At 51.4% G+C, this 17,480-nt stretch overlaps 1 protein-coding gene across 1 annotated transcript; it reads right to left on the bottom strand.

The window, feature by feature from the left end:
* Positions 1–941: 941 nt before the first annotated feature.
* Positions 942–16,329, bottom strand: LOC311374729 (PDZ domain-containing protein 4-like; the record flags this gene model as incomplete). The annotated part of the gene is made up of 16 exons (XM_084490516.1): positions 942–1,164; positions 1,712–1,714; positions 1,938–2,050; positions 3,114–3,254; positions 3,921–4,261; positions 6,350–6,420; positions 6,671–6,775; positions 6,857–7,091; positions 7,479–7,851; positions 9,049–9,181; positions 10,331–10,542; positions 11,536–11,640; positions 12,492–12,554; positions 13,531–14,016; positions 15,384–15,539; positions 16,260–16,329. Coding segments are annotated over 16 exons (2,830 nt in total), but the record flags the coding sequence as incomplete, so codon positions are not given.
* Between the last annotated feature and the right edge of the window lie 1,151 nt (positions 16,330–17,480).

The raw sequence follows: 17,480 nt of genomic DNA on the forward strand, positions 1-17,480 counted from the left end.
GCTGGTCACAGAGAGTCCGGGGCTGTAGACCCGGTCTCCTCCTCCTCCTCCTCCTCCTCCTCTCAGACGCTGGTCACAGAGAGTCCGGGGCTGTAGACCCGGTCTCCTCCTCCTCCTCCTCCTCCTCCTCTCAGACGCTGGTCACAGAGAGTCCGGGGCTGTAGACCCGGTCTCCTCCTCCTCCTCCTCCTCTTCCTCTCAGACGCTGGTCACAGAGAGGCCGGGGCTGTAGACCCGGTCTCCTCCTCCTCCTCCTCCTCTTCCTCTCAGACGCTGGTCACAGAGAGTCCGGGGCTGTAGACCCGGTCTCCTCCTCCTCCTCCTCCTCCTCCTCCTCCTCCTCCTCTCAGACGCTGGTCACAGAGAGTCCGGGGCTGTAGACCCGGTCTCCTCCTCCTCCTCCTCCTCCTCCTCCTCTCAGACGCTGGTCACAGAGAGTCCGGGGCTGTAGACCCGGTCTCCTCCTCCTCCTCCTCCTCCTCCTCCTCCTCCTCTCAGACGCTGGTCACAGACAGTCCGGGGCTGTAGACCCGGTCTCCTCCTCCTCCTCCTCCTCTCCTCCTCCTCTCAGACGCTGGTCACAGAGAGGCCGGGGCTGTAGACCCGGTCTCCCTCCTCCTCCTCCTCCTCCTCCTCCTCTCAGACGCTGGTCACAGAGAGTCCGGGGCTGTAGACCCGGTCTCCTCCTCCTCCTCCTCCTCCTCCTCCTCCTCCTCTCAGACGCTGGTCACAGAGAGTCCGGGGCTGTAGACCCGGTCTCCTCCTCCTCCTCCTCCTCCTCCTCCTCCTCCTCCTCTCAGACGCTGGTCACAGACAGTCCGGGGCTGTAGACCCGGTCTCCTCCTCCTCCTCCTCCTCCTCCTCCTCTCAGACGCTGGTCACAGAGAGTCCGGCGCTGTAGACCCGGTCTCCTCCTCCTCCTCCTCCTCCTCCTCCTCCTCTCAGACGCTGGTCACAGACAGTCCGGCGCTGTAGACCCGGGTCCCGTCGGGGCCGTGTGTCCCGGTGGCCAGCAGCTCCTGGATGGTGGCCCAGTGGTCCAGGATCCTCCTGCTCCTCTTCCTCAGCTTCCTCCTCTGGCTCAGCAGCAGGATGTTGTCACCGGGGACCTCCTGCTGAGGGGGGTCGTCTGCGCCTCCTCCTGGCCGGGAGGAGCAGCCCTCCCTGGGGAGCGAGGAGCGGAGGGAGGAGGGGTCAGTGTTCTTCATTACCCACAATCCACCTGTCTTCTGATATTATATATCTGATATTATATCATTTGAACAAAGGTATTAATTAAGCAATCTTACACGAGATGGCGTTCAGCCGTAGGAACGAGGCGCTGGGCTTCAAGTGCGATTCAACAACACAAACCATCTTCATTATCAACAATATTGTAAAAATATTTTCATATTGTTGTTAATTTGCCCTCAAATTCAAGCTTTCTGCCCGAGTTCATCTCCATCAGAAAATAGTTCCTATGGTAACGATAGCCGACTCTTGGTCAGTTGAACGTTGTTATGGAAACTAGGCTCATGAAAGTAGTCTCGGCTAGTTAGCGTAGCGATACTTTCTGTAATTAGCCACGATCTTTTTGTCCGTTCTTTCACCGGGCGTTTAAACACGCTCGAGAATGGGAATTGACCAATCGGAGTGCTTGTTTAAACTTGCGTGTTATTGAATGATGGACACATTGTGACAACTGAAGGGGTATCTGAGGGGAGCAGCTCACCTCCTAGACCACAGCGCACTCTTGAACCCACACTGAGGGGAACACGGCTCAGAACCTCAGCAGCATCACCTCAGACCCGCTGAACCAATCAAAGCTCTCTGCCCGCTCGGCCCATTAGACTAGACTCTGAGTGAGGCTGAGGTGGTCTCTGAGGTGGTCTCTGAGGTGGTCTCTGAGGTGGTCTAGATCAGAGCGGTGTGGACCAGGTTGGGCCGCTGTAGCTCACCTGTGGCGGCGGCTGTGGTCCAGACGGCTCTGCATCATGACCTCTCTCCTCCTGCGGTACTCCCTCGCTCGCAGCAGCTGCTGCTTCCTCTCCTCACGGCTCCAGTAGCGCCCCTGGTGGCAAACGCACGTCAGTCTGTCAGGACACCTGTCAGTCAGTCTGTCTGTCAGTCTGTCAGGACACCTGTCAGTCTGTCAGTCTGTCAGTCTGTCAGTACACCTGTCAGTCAGTCTGTCTGTCAGTCTGTCAGTACACCTGTCAGTCTGTCAGTACACCTGTCAGTCAGTCTGTCTGTCTGTCTGTCAGTACACCTGTCAGTCTGTCAGTACACCTGTCAGTCAGTCTGTCTGTCTGTCTGTCAGTACACCTGTCAGTCTGTCAGGACACCTGTCAGTCAGTCTGTCTGTCTGTCTGTCAGTACACCTGTCAGTCTGTCAGGACACCTGTCAGTCAGTCTGTCTGTCTGTCTGTCAGTACACCTGTCAGTCTGTCAGGACACCTGTCAGTCAGTCTGTCTGTCTGTCTGTCAGTACACCTGTCAGTCTGTCAGGACACCTGTCAGTCAGTCTGACCATGACAACGTAATGTGTAAATGTATGTCTGTAACCATGCAGCGTAATGTGTGTATGTATGAGTGTAGCCATGACAACGTAATGTGTGTATGTATGAGTGTAACCATGACAACGTAATGTGTAAATGTATGTCTGTAACCATGACAACGTAATTTGTGTATGTATGAGTGTAGCCATGACAACGTAATGTGTGTGTGTAACCATGACAACGTAATGTGTGTATGTATGAGTGACAACGTAATGTGTGAATGTATGTCTGTAACCAAGACAACGTAATGTGTGTATGTATGAGTGTAACCATGACAACGTAGTGTGTGTGTGTGTGTGTGTGTGTGTAACCATGACAACGTAATGTGTGTGTGTAACCATGACAGCGTAATGTGTGTATGTATGAGTGTAACCATGACAACGTAATGTGTGAATGTATGTCTGTAACCAAGACAACGTAATGTGTGTATGTATGAGTATAACCATGACAACGTAGTGTGTGTGTATGTATGAGTGCAACCATGACAACGTAATGTGTGTCTGTATGAGTGTAACCATGACAACGTAATGTGTGTGTAACCAAGACAACGTAATGTGTGTGTGTGTGTGTTGGTACCTGCTTCATCTCGCTGGCGGCCTCCTCGTCCGTGGTCACGCCGCTGCGCTCCTCCCTGATCCTCAGCGCGCGCTCCTTCAGCAGCCGGTCCCGCACCGGGCGCCGGCTCACGTACCGGGTCCCGTCGCTGCGCACCTTCACCTGGACCGGGACCACAGAGGGCTCAACATGGGACCAGGACCACATGGGTCCAGGACAAGCTGGTCCACAAGCCCCACCCTGACCTCCTGACCCCACCCTAACCCCCACCCTGACCTCTAGACCCCTAGAGTCTAGACCTCCTGACCCCCACCCTGACCTCTAGACCCCTAGAGTCTAGTCCTCCTGACCCCCACCCTGACCTCTAGACCCCTAGAGTCTAGACCTCCTGACCCCCACCCTGACCTCTAGACCCCTAGAGTCTAGTCCTCCTGACCCCCACCCTGACCTCTAGACCCCTAGAGTCTAGTCCTCCTGACCCCCACCCTGACCTCTAGACCCCTAGAGTCTAGTCCTCCTGACCCCCACCCTGACCTCTAGACCCCTAGAGTCTAGTCCTCCTGACCCCCACCCTGACCTCTAGACCCCTAGAGTCTAGTCCTCCTGACCCCCACCCTGACCTCTAGACCCCTAGAGTCTAGTCCTCCTGACCCCCACCCTGACCTCACCCTGACCCCTAGAGTCTAGTCCTCCTGACCCCCACCCTGACCTCACCCTGACCCCTAGAGTCTAGTCCTCCTGACCCCCACCCTGACCTCACCCTGACCCCTAGAGTCTAGTCCTCCTGACCCCCCTGTGTTGGTTCAGGGTGTGACTCGTGTGGTCTACCTTCCACTCCATGCGCGGCGAGGAGCTGGGGGGCGGGGCCTGTTGGGGCGGGCCCAGGGGGAGGGCCAATCCCAGACGAGAGGCTCGGCCGCAGGGGCTCCGCTGGTCCTCCAGACCTCCGAGGGAGCTGCTCACACCCCGGGGACTGGCTGGCCCCTCCCTCCCCTCTCCTCCTCCCCCCCGCCGGTCCAGGTCCTGCCCCAGGTCCTGGACCGGGCCCTGGGAGGGCAGGGCCAGGCAGCTCTGGTAGCGCTCCAGCGGGGAGGTGAGGCTGTAGAGCCTCCTGCTGAGGTAGGGGCTGGACTCTGCACTGCCGCCTCCTGGGCTGGGGGGGGCGCCACCTGCTGGTTATACAGGTTATAGATGTTATATATGTTATATATGTTATCCACCTGCAGGTTATACAGGTTATAGATGTTAGCCACCTGCTGGTTATAGATGTTATATATGTTAGCCACCTGCTGGTTATACAGGTTATAGATGTTATATATGTTATATATGTTATCCACCTGCTGGTTATACAGGTTATAGATGTTATATATGTTATAGATGTTAGCCACCTGCTGGTTATATAGGTTATATATGTTAGCCACCTGCTGGTTATACAGGTTATAGATGTTATATATGTTATCCACCTGCTGGTTATACAGGTTATAGATGTTATATATGTTATATATGTTATCCACCTGCTGGTTATACAGGTTATAGATGTTATATATGTTATATATGTTATCCACCTGCTGGTTATACAGGTTATAGATGTTATATATGTTATCCACCTGCTGGTTATACAGGTTATAGATGTTATATATGTTAGCCACCTGCTGGTTATACAGGTTATAGATGTTATATATGTTATATATGTTAGCCACCTGCTGGTTATACAGGTTATAGATGTTATATATGTTATATATGTTAGCCACCTGCTGGTTATACAGGTTATAGATGTTATATATGTTATATATGTTAGCCACCTGCTGGTTATACAGGTTATAGATGTTATATATGTTATATATGTTAGCCACCTGCTGGTTATACAGGTTATAGATGTTAGCCACCTGCTGGTTATATATGTTATATATGTTATCCACCTGCTGGTTATACAGGTTATAGATTATATAGAAGTTATACAGGTTATAGATGTTATATATGTTAGCCACCTGTCGGTTATACAGGTTATAGATGTTAGCCACCTGCTGGTTATAGATGTTAGCCACCTGCTGGTTATATATGTTAGCCAGCTGCTGGTTATATATGTTAGCCAGCTGCTGGTTATACAGGTTATAGATGTTATACAGGTTATAGATGTTAGCCACCTGCTGGTTATACAGGTTATAGATGTTAGCCACCTGCTGGTTATAGAGGTTATAGATGTTAGCCAGCTGCTGGTTATAGAGGTTATAGATGTTAGCCACCTGCTGGTTATAGAGGTTATAGATGTTAGCCAGCTGCTGGTTATAGATGTTATAGATGTTAGCCACCTGCTGGTTATACAGGTTATAGATGTTAGCCAGCTGCTGGTTATAGATGTTATAGATGTTAGCCACCTGCTGGTTATACAGGTTATAGATGTTAGCCACCTGCTGGTTATAGATGTTAGCCAGCTGCTGGTTATAGAGGTTATAGATGTTAGCCAGCTGCTGGTTATAGATGTTATACAGGTTATAGATGTTAGCCAGCTGCTGGTTATAGAGGTTATAGATGTTAGCCACCTGCTGGTTATACAGGTTATAGATGTTAGCCACCTGCTGGTTATAGATGTTAGCCAGCTGCTGGTTATAGAGGTTATAGATGTTAGCCAGCTGCTGGTTATAGATGTTATACAGGTTATAGATGTTAGCCAGCTGCTGGTTATAGAGGTTATAGATGTTAGCCACCTGCTGGTTATACAGGTTATAGATGTTAGCCAGCTGCTGGTTATAGATGTTATAGATGTTAGCCACCTGCTGGTTATACAGGTTATAGATGTTAGCCACCTGCTGGTTATAGATGTTAGCCAGCTGCTGGTTATAGAGGTTATAGATGTTATATATGTTAGCCACCTGCTGGTTATAGAGGTTATAGATGTTAGCCACCTGCTGGTTATATATGTTATAGATGTTAGCCACCTGCTGGTTATATATGTTAGCCAGCTGCTGGTTATAGAGGTTATAGATGTTAGCCACCTGCTGGTTATAGATGTTATAGATGTTAGCCAGCTGCTGGTTATAGATGTTATAGATGTTATATATGTTAGCCAGCTGCTGGTTATAGATGTTATAGATGTTAGCCACCTGCTGGTTATAGAGGTTATAGATGTTATAGATGTTAGCCACCTGCCGTTTAGAGGAGGTATGGATGTTGGCCACCTGACATGAGAAGACATAAAGGAAATCAAAGCACAGGGAAGTTCATGGACCACTTGTGAGGAGGACGCAGGTGTGTCTTACCTGTTCTGGGGCTCCGCCCACCATAGACCACGCCCCTCATTGAACTAGACCCCGCCTCTCTGCTCAAAGATCTGGTGATGAGGAAGATGATGATTGACACACCATAGAATTTAGCATCAAAATATTGAACAAGAAAGAACATAAAAGATCTGTTGTAGAACGGCGTAATGCATCACTTAAGACACGTGGAAAAGTTATTCTCTATTGCTACCGCTTTCTCTCCTCTTTGATTGAGGATCCCCTGCCCAGTGTGCTCCCTCACCTCTGCCTTCTAGTGGTCGTCAATCACCTCATGGTTCTTTAAAGAACAAACAAACGCACCTGAACTTGGAGGGTGTTGCAGGGGTGGAGCTAGAGCCCTGAGCTGGGCTGCTATTGGCTGTCTGGTACTTCCTGTAGCTGTTGGGTGAGAAGGAGCAGTGGAGGCTGGAGTGGCGCCGGGGGGTGAGGGGGGAGGTGAGAGGAGGGAGGCGTTTGAGCTGGAGGAGGAGAGGAGGGGGAGGGGACAATGCTCCTCTTCCTCTCCGGTCCTCTTCGGCCTCCTCCCGCGTGAGGGGCGGGATCTGCTCTGTGCTGACCAATGGCGTGGTCTGGCTGCTCTCTCCTGTGTTGTAGGCGCTGGTGCTCTCTTGCTCGTCCGCCCTCTCTCTCTCCGGCACCTCGTTGATGGCCGACAGCTCCTCCCGGGAATCTTCCTCGTCGTCATCATCTTCCTCCATGTCTTCATCGTTGTTGGTCAGACCTGGGAAGGTATTTTATCAAAGACGGTAAAAAACATATCATTACTATTTAAGTTGAAGGGGTTTCAATAGAACAAGAACACGAGGTTGGGTGGTTGAGGTGGATGATCCTGTGGGGAGACGCCCCCACCTACTCCTGACAAGAGGGGGGGGATTCTGAAGAGGTTCCGTGTAGTTGCTAACAGCCACAGTCTAGGTTTGTGACTGGATGACCATGCTACTGCGGGTTAACACTGAACCATGGTATCTTGTTAGCATCACAGCATGCTAACAAGATACCACGGGTTACCCATCACCACACTGACATGCTAACGCTAACAGGTAAACTAACACTATTGCCTACTAGCGTGCGTGTGAGTCAGGGGTGCTGTGGCGGTTGTCGTGGTTACCGGTCTCCTCCGGGGTCCAGGGCGGGTTGTCGTGGTTACCGGTCTCCTCCGGGGTCCAGGTCTTCAGGCAGCGCTCCCTCAGCTGCTGCATCTTCTGCGCCCGCAGGATGCTGCGACACTTAAACTCCAGGTGCCGCAGCTCCTCCTCCATCAGCGCCACCTCCCGCCGACTCAGCACCTCCTGATCTTCCTGCTCCTCGGGAATGCCCCCGTCCCTCCCTCCCTGCACCTCCTCCTGGGCGAGGAGGAGGCGCGAGGAGCGAGCCGCTGCCCCTGTCCTCTCGTACTGACACTTGATCTCCAGGAGCTCCTGGTAGCGCTCGCACTCCTCCTCCGTTAGCCCCGGCACCACCATCACCACCGACAGGCCGGGCTAGGAGGAGGAGGAGGAGGAGGAGGACCAGGAGGAGGAGGAGGTGGAGAAAGAGGAGGAGGAGGAGCAGGAGGAGGTCATTTGGTTATGGGTTTGTACATTGAGAGAGATGTCTTTTTACCAAGATTTACCAACCTCTATATTTATAATTCCTTAAAAAACGTAAACTAAACGTAAGCCGTTTCTCAATTCGCGTTCTCGTGTGTACTCGCGTTCTCGGTAAACGTCATCAGTGGTAGCCAAAGCACTGTTCCAATTCCAAGTACGCGAGTACTGTCGTAAAACCCGGAAGTGTTCTCGATGAGGCCGTTCTACCGAGGATGCATCGGAGGTGACTCGTGGGGACCGTTAAATATCCCAGGATGCATTTTGCAGTCCCATGTTTTAAAATATTAGTATGTAAGCTATAATAATAGGCTATATATAGGAACATTTTACATATATAACAAAAATGTATGCCTATTCATTCAAAATATTGACATACTATTTTAAAATTAAAGAGGCTGAGATTTTGTTTTATATAATTTGTTTATATTGTATACGTCGCTGATAGAGGAAACCCATCGCAACGGCAACGAAAATCCCGGTCGGATCCATCCGATCGTGTGTGTGTGCTTTTCTATTCTAATCTGTAATTTCTCGCTCATTCGTTCTTATTATTATTCGTTATAATAGCCTACTCTCCAACTACATAGGCAGTTAGGCACGCGCATCTGTACCCTACATATAAAAAGTCGTGTGTATATAAATACACACGACAAGCATATCTTTTAATTTATATTCATTGAAAATATTAACATACTATTTTAAATGAAAGAGGCGGGGGTTTAGTTTTATATAATTTGTTTATATTGTTCAGTATGCCTACATGAGATCGTAAAGCAGTTAACAGAGCTGAGGTGGTGACGTCATCGAGTCCGCTGCTGTTCCAGTTGCAGGTGCGTACTCGCGTTCTCGGAAGTCTGTACTTCGAAGTCCGGACTTGCCAAGTACGTACTTCCAAGTCCGCGAGAACGTAGTCCGCGTACTTGGTATTGAGAAACGGCTGTAGACTTTGACCCAGCTAATATCACCAAATTAAATATAAGTAAAATTTTATTTGGGATATTTTTTTACGATTAAAAATACAAGAAACAACCAGCGCCAGCCAGAGCAGACTGGAGCAGAACCAGGGGGACATCAGTTCCTGAGGGGTACCTGGGGGTGGTGGGGGCTGTACCCGGGTCCGGACCCCCAGTCCAGACCCAGCAGGGAGTCTGAGCTGAGGTCCTGGAGGGGGAGGAGGCCGGGGTCCTCGCGGGGGGGCCCAGGGCTGGAGCTGGGTCTGGGGCTGACGACAGACCACACAACAGTTAGATGTCGTGGTGGCATCTGGTCCCCAACCACACCTAGTTAGAGGTGGTTAGGGGCGTGGTCCCCAACCACACCTAGTTAGAGGTGGTTAGGGGTGTGGTCCCCAACCACACCTAGTTAGAGGTGGTTAGGGGCGTGGTCCCCAACCACACCTAGTTAGAGGTGGTTAGGGGTGTGGTCCCCAACCACACCTAGTTAGAGGTGGTTAGGGGCGTGGTCCCCAACCACACCTAGTTAGAGGTGGTTAGGGGTGTGGTCCCCAACCACACCTAGTTAGAGGTGGTTAGGGGCGTGGTCCCCAACCACACCTAGTTAGAGGTGGTTAGGGGCGTGGTCCCCAACCACACCTAGTTAGAGGTGGTTAGGGGCGTGGTCCCCAACCACACCTAGTTAGAGGTGGTTAGGGGTGTGGTCACCTGGTCATGTTCATCAGCTCTAGGTGGGGTTAACTGGTTATGTTTGTCCGGGTATAGGTCTATTGACAGGTGTTTACCTGGTGAGGCGGGGTTACCTGGTGAGAGGCGGGGTTACCTGGTTAGAGGTGGGGTTACCTGGTGAGGGTGGGGTTACCTGGTTAGAGGAGGGGTTACCTGGTTAGAGGCGGGGTTACCTGGTTAGAGGAGGGGTTACCTGGTTAGAGGTGGGGTTACCTGGTGAGGGTGGGGTTACCTGGTTAGAGGCGGGGTTACCTGGTGAGGGTGGGGTTACCTGGTTAGAGGCGGGGTTACCTGGTTAGAGGTGGGGTTACCTGGTTAGAGGTGGGGTTACCTGGTGAGGGTGGGGTTACCTGGTTAGAGGCGGGGTTACCTGGTTAGAGGAGGGGTTACCTGGTTAGAGGTGGGGTTACCTGGTTAGAGGCGGGGTTACCTGGTGAGGGTGGGGTTACCTGGTTAGAGGCGGGGTTACCTGGTTAGAGGTGGGGTTACCTGGTTAGAGGCGGGGTTACCTGGTTAGAGGAGGGGTTACCTGGTTAGAGGCGGGGTTACCTGGTTAGAGGCGGGGTTACCTGGTTAGAGGCGGGGTTACCTGGTTAGAGGCGGGGTTACCTGGTTAGAGGCGGGGTTACCTGGTTAGAGGCGGGGTTACCTGGTTAGAGGCGGGGTTACCTGGTTAGAGGCGGGGTTACCTGAGCATGGCCAGGCTGCCCGGGGTGCTGGAGGTGGTGTAACAGCTCTGCTCCAGCAGGTCGGAGGACTCCTCCGTCCGCCCCACGCCACTGTCCAGCTCCGGGCTGAACCCCAGGGGGTCACGACCCCCTCCTCTCTCCTCCTCCTCCTCCTCCTCCTGCTGCTGGTAGGTGAAGGAGGCGGGCCGCGCGTCTCCACCATGAGGAGCACTCTGAAAGGAGGTGCAACAGGTAGGGGTTAGACAGTACAGAGACAGGTCATTAAGGAGCAGGTAGGGGTTAGACAGTACAGAGACAGGTCATTAAGGAGCAGGTAGGGGTTAGACAGTACAGAGACAGGTCATTAAGGAGCAGGTAGGGGTTAGACAGTACAGAGACAGGTCATTAAGGAGCAGGTAGGGGTTAGACAGTACAGAGACAGGTCATTAAGGAGCAGGTAGGGGTTAGACAGTACAGAGACAGGTCATTAAGGGACAGTATCATCCATTGAAAAAGATCTTGGTCCTACAGTAGTAGAGACAGATACTATTACATGTGTGTGACCTTGGAAAACAATCTAGGACACAGGAAGATAAATATCTCTCTCTCTGTCTCTCTCGCTCTCCCCCCCCTTCTCTCTCTCTCTCTTTAATCTTCCCTTCATGTTTTTCTCATGTTTCTGGTATTTCCTCCTTTTAATTTCCTGCTTCTGTTGCGGGAAAATCACAGCTGTCAGTTTGAGTGATGGCTCAATCCACTGTGTGTGTACATGCATGCTTATTAATATGCAGTCTTGGGTTTCCTTCTCAGTCAGCAGATATAGCTCAGTAGGACAATTGTGTGTGTGTGTGTGTGTGTGTGTGTGTGTGGAGGGGGTGTTTGTGTGTGTGTGGAGGGGGTGTTTGTGTGTGTGTGTGTGGAGGGGGTGTTTGTGTGTGTGTGTCTGTGTGTGTGTGTGTGTGTGTGTGGAGGGTGTGTGTGTGTGTGTGTGTGTGTGTGTGTGTGTGTGTAGGGGGTGTTTGTAGTTGCCTCAGGATATTATAATTCAAATTATTCATAGACTAAATAATTTACATTTAAATTAACATTTTAAACACAATCCCAGACAGTCAGCTTTACCTCTGTAATATATATATACATATATATACTGTATATATATATATGTATCTGTATTCTGATTGGTTACTTGGTTATGTGACATGCGTGTGATTGCTGGGTCATGTGACCTGTGTGACCTCTGGTCTGGCCAGTAGCAGGAAAAGGTTGACTCTGTCCACTCTGGACAAGATGGCCACCGCCTCGTCTCTGTTGTGGACGTCCACCCCGTTGATCTGAAGAGAGGCAGGAGAGGGGAGAGAGGGGGAGAGGGGAGAGAGGGGAGGGAGAGAGAGGGAGAGACAGACACAGAGAAAGGCAGGAGAGGGGGGTGAGAGAGGACAGAGGGATGGGGTGAGTGTGGGAGAGATGGAGTGAGAGAGAGAGGTAGGGATGAGAGTGGTGGAGTCCCAGCATCGCTCTCTCCCCGGTAACAACTGCCATGGGAACCGGCTCCACTCTCCTCCTCACGCTCGTTACCACGACAACGGCCGTCGATAGTGGGCTATTCTGGTCCTGGCCCTGTTCTCCATCCCTGCAGCCACCCTCTAGCCGTACTTAATAACATGTGTAATAACTGCTGTTATCAATGGTGTCCATGGCCCTGGGCGACCGTAGAGGTCATGTGACTCATGTCTCAAGTATGTCAACTGTGCAGTCAGTCCGTACATGGAACATATTGTATTACATATGGCCGGGTGTGTGTGTGTGTGTGTGTATCTTCTAGCTTCTAGCTCCAGGGTCTCTGTTCTCCGCTATCTCCTCTGGTTCTGCTCATTAATCAGCGCTCAGCCACAGCGTGTGTGTGGGAGAGGGGGAGGACCGGGGGAGAGAGACAGACACAATGTGTGTCAGACTGAAGTCGTCTACACATACACATTAGCTCTGCAGCTGTCCCCACTCGTTAGACAACAGCCAATCACAGCCCAGCACACACACTAACAGGAAGTGACCTCATTGGCCCCAAGCTGTTAACAGGGAAAAGGAGCACTCTGTCATTCCCTCTCCCCCTCCCCCCTCCCCCTCTTCTCCTCTCTCCCCATCCCCCTCTCCTCCCTCTCCTCCTCTCTCCCTCATTTGTTCATACCTGAAGTATTCGGTCGCCCACTTGGATTCTGCCGTTCCTGGCGGCTACACTGTTAGGGTCCACCTAGAGAGAGAGAGAGAGAGAGAGAGAGAGAGAGAGAGAGAGAGAGAGAGAGAGATTGTTTTTGTACTGAACCATTTCTTTCAGTCTGTTTGGATTCTGTTGTATTGAGTCAGGCTTTTGAGTCTGATTTGTTGTTACCAGCGTTACACAGGTAGGGGTTAGACAGTACAGAGACAGGTCATTAAGGAGCAGGTAGGGGTTAGACAGTACAGAGACAGGTCATTAAGGAGCAGGTAGGGGTTAGACAGTACAGAGACAGGTCATTAAGGAGCAGGTAGGGGTCAGACAGTACAGAGACAGGTCATTAAGGAGCAGGTAGGGGTTAGACAGTACAGAGACAGGTCATTAAGGAGCGGGTAGGGGTTAGACAGTACAGAGACAGGTCATTAAGGAGCAGGTAGGGGTTAGACAGTACAGAGACAGGTCATTAAGGAGCAGGTAGGGGTTAGACAGTACAGAGACAGGTCATTAAGGAGCAGGTAGGGGTTAGACAGTACAGAGACAGGTCATTAAGGAGCAGGTAGGGGTTAGACAGTACAGAGACAGGTCATTAAGGAGCAGGTAGGGGCTAGACAGTACAGAGACAGGTCATTAAGGAGCAGGTAGGGGTTAGACAGTACAGAGACAGGTCATTAAGGAGCAGGTAGGGGTTAGACAGTACAGAGACAGGTCATTAAGGAGCAGGTAGGGGTTAGACAGTACAGAGACAGGTCATTAAGGAGCAGGTAGGGGTTAGACAGTACAGAGACAGGTCATTAAGGAGCAGGTAGGGGTTAGACAGTACAGAGACAGGTCATTAAGGAGCAGGTAGGGGTTAGACAGTACAGAGACAGGTCATTAAGGAGCAGGTAGGGGTAGGGGGAGGCCTGGTAGACCGAGGACTCCGGGGATCGAACCCAGAACCTTTCAGCCACTAGACTATCCTGCCCCTGATTGGACGGTTTTTAATTGAATGCTGTGATTGGCTAGGGCTCACCTCTCCGACGTAGAGCCCCAGCTCCTCCTCCTGCTCCTCCTCGTCCGTCCGGTAGCAGACGGTCAGACCCAGCTTCTCCTGCAGACTGGACTTATACAGAGACACCTCCTGGAGGAGCAGAGAGGAGGAGGACTTATACAGAGACACCTCCTGGAGGAGCAGAGAGGAGGAGGACTTATACAGAGACACCTCCTGGAGGAGCAGAGAGGAGGAGGACTTATACAGAGACACCTCCTGGAGGAGCAGAGAGGAGGAGGACTTATACAGATACACCTCCTGGAGGAGCAGAGAGGAGGAGGACTTATACAGAGACACCTCCTGGAGGAGCAGAGAGGAGGAGGACTTATACAGAGACACCTCCTGGAGGAGCAGAGAGGAGGAGGACTTATACAGAGACACCTCCTGGAGGAGCAGAGAGGAGGAGGACTTATACAGAGACACCTCCTGGAGGAGCAGAGAGGAGGAGGACTTATACAGAGACACCTCCTGGAGGAGCAGAGAGGAGGAGGACTTATACAGAGACACCTCCTGGAGGAGGAGGTGGAGGAGAGAGAATAATTGAAAGCATTTCTCTCTCATGGAGGGAGGGGCATGGGGTAAGGATGAAGAGAGGAAGGGGTGGGAGGGAGGGAGAGGAGGGGGAGGGGGAGGACGGGGGATGAGGGAGGGAGAGCAGGATTGGTGATGTATGTGAAGGATTGGTAGAGAGACGGAGAGATGAACTATGCAGGAGTCTTCAGCACGGAGGAGATGACAGCTGAGGAGTGGAGGAGAATGAATGATTTCCTCAGAGAGGGAGAGAGAGAGGGAGAGAGAAATCGTGCTCCCAAGTGTCTCTCTTTGCTGACGTTCCACATGGCTAGTCCATCCATCACCTCGCCCCCCAGGGAGACCAGCCAATGGGAGCAGCCCTCATTCCGTATGCGTGGTGCTGTAGGGGAAGTGGGCGGGGCCCTGCCTGTCCCAACATGGCAGCTCGTTAGCAGAACCAGGTGTTCCATTAGCGCTGCTCCCCGGGGGGGGAAGCAGTCCGCCTGCTCTGCGAGTTTCTGGTAGCTTTTGTGTTAGTGTTAGCTGTTAGCCTAGCTGTCGGCACTAGCTATGAGTGTTAGCCATAAGCCTAGCTACGTAACTGCTCTCCCCTCATGAACCAGATCATGCATTAGTGGTCAGGCATGCAAACTGGTTTGGGGTAAAAAAGGTGAGAATGATGCATCAGCCGAGGAAAACACAGACCCATTAGGGGGTTCCAGGGTTATACTCCGGGGAGTTAAAAAATTAAAATTAAAATTAAAAAATAAAAATAATATTTAAAAAATATATATTTAAAAATTATATTCAAAAATATATATTCAAAAAAATAATAAAAAAAAATTATAAAAAATAAATAAAAATAATTTGACCTGCGCACAGGTCCAAAAAAAAACATGTGCGCACAGGTCCAAAAAAAAACATGCACGCAGGTCAATTTTTTTTTTTTTTTTTTATCATCATATATCTATTTTTTTTTATATAATATATATAGATATTTTTATATAATATATATATATATTTCAATATCATTTTTTTTTAACTCACGTGAATTACCTAACTTACGCAATTTACGTAACTTACGTAAATTTAACTTACGCAATTTACGTAACTTACGCAAATTACATAACTGTAAGTTATGTAAGTTACAAGTTGTAAGTTACGTAAGTTACGTAATTTTTACAAGCGCCTCCAGACGATAATATGAATCTCAAACGACTGTGTCAGAGACTGTCGTCTCTGGTTCTTCCACTTCCACATCAATCTAAGTAGACTGAACCGCGACATGGAGGAGAAAGGGATTGTTGCCCGCAATTGTTGACCGCGATTGTCTCTGGCCGGAGCCCCGCTGCCCGCTGCCCAGGCACCACCAGGTGGTGCCTGGGCAGCGGGCAGTGGCGGTGGTGCCTGGGCAGCGGGCAGTGGCGGTGGTGCCTCACGGCAGCGGGCAGAGCTGGTGGTGCCTCGCGGCAGCGGGACTGGCGGGAGAGAATCGCGGGGAACAATCCCTTTCCATGTCACGGTTCATGTACTTCAGGGAGTCAAAGCCAAAGTTCCTTTCCCCCCAATTCCTTCATGACCATGGCCGAGATAACCCCCACTACGAGTCTCGTTGTGGAAATACCAGAAACGTCAGAGAACCGGACGCAGTCTAGTCTTTTCACCAAATGCAAGCTTGCCTTATTGTGTTGCGTGTTATGCACCATAACACCAACAGCAGAACGGTATTGTATTCCAATTTTAGCGAAAACACACAACATTAGCTTGAAAGAAAAAAACTGTTTAAGTATGCTTATCTTTGCGTGAATTTCGGGATGACTCGTCTGCCAATGACTTCAAGTTCGTTGTGTTTTAACCAGTGATTGTTGTGCCAAACTGTTTACAAAGGGACACTTGCTGGTGACGCAGCAAGCGCCTGCTAGTTGACCTCCCGGGCGGGTGGATCGCTTCCCAAATCGTCCCGCTTACATTTTCATCTTGTTTTTATTCGTTAACGAAAGTGTCAAAAAGACTGTAGACTCCCCCCCCCACCCCAAATGTTTTCTCAATGGATCTCCACGAATCACACAGTGGCCAAGTGGCCAATTTTGTTTCAAAAACTGCGAATTTTGCCGAAAGGATACTAGTTTGCATGCCTGGTGGTAGCCGTTATCCTAGCTGTTGAGCTAGCTGGTAGCCTAGCTTCACACTGTTCCCACCTCATATTCCAGGATCTCCTCGCCGTGTTGAGAGACACTCACGCCGTCACCATGGTTACCGTCCAGGACCCTGAGGAGAGGGGAGGAGCAATCAGAGACTGACTGTAGAGCACTTCAGAAGAACATGATCCTGACGACCACTAACCCCCAGGAGGAGAGGAGGTCACTGGTGACCACTAACCCCCAGGAGGAGAGGAGGTCACTGGTGACCACTAACCCCCAGGAGGAGAGGAGGTCACTGGTGACCACTAACCCCCAGGAGGAGAGGAGGTCACTGGTGACCACTAACCCCCAGGAGGAGAGGAGGTCACTGGTGACCACTAACCCCCAGGAGGAGGTCACTGGTGACCACTAACCCCCAGGAGGAGAGGAGGTCACTGGTGACCACTAACCCCCAGGAGGAGAGGAGGTCACTAGTGACCACTAACCCCCAGGAGGAGAGGAGGTCACTAGTGACCACTAACCCCCAGGAGGAGGTCACTGGTGACCACTAACCCCCAGGAGGAGAGGAGGTCACTAGTGACCACTAACCCCCAGGAGGAGAGGAGGTCACTGGTGACCACTAACCCCCAGGAGGAGAGGAGGTCACTGGTGACCACTAACCCCCAGGAGGAGGTCACTGGTGACCACTAACCCCCAGGAGGAGGTCAGTGGTGACCACTAACCCCCAGGAGGAGAGGAGGTCACTAGTGACCACTAACCCCCAGGAGGAGAGGAGGTCACTGGTGACCACTAACCCCCAGGAGGAGAGGAGGTCACTGGTGACCACTAACCCCCAGGAGGAGAGGAGGTCACTAGTGACCACTAACCCCCAGGAGGAGAGGAGGTCACTGGTGACCACTAACCCCCAGGAGGAGAGGAGGTCACTGGTGACCACTAACCCCCAGGAGGAGGTCACTGGTGACCACTAACCCCCAGGAGGAGGTCAGTGGTGACCACTAACCCCCAGGAGGAGAGGAGGTCACTAGTGACCACTAACCCCCAGGAGGAGAGGAGGTCACTGGTGACCACTAACCCCCAGGAGGAGAGGAGGTCACTGGTGACCACTAACCCCCAGGAGGAGAGGAGGTCACTGGTGACCACTAACCCCCAGGAGGAGAGGAGGTCACTGGTGACCACAAACCCCCAGGAGGAGGTCACTGGTGACCACTAACCCCCAGGAGGAGAGGAGGTCACTGGTGACCACTAACCCCCAGGAGGAGAGGAGGTCACTGGTGACCA

Source organism: Micromesistius poutassou (genome assembly GCF_964030765.1).
Source record: "Micromesistius poutassou genome assembly, contig: SCAFFOLD_1097, whole genome shotgun sequence".
In the NCBI taxonomy this organism is placed as follows: domain Eukaryota; kingdom Metazoa; phylum Chordata; class Actinopteri; order Gadiformes; family Gadidae; genus Micromesistius; species Micromesistius poutassou.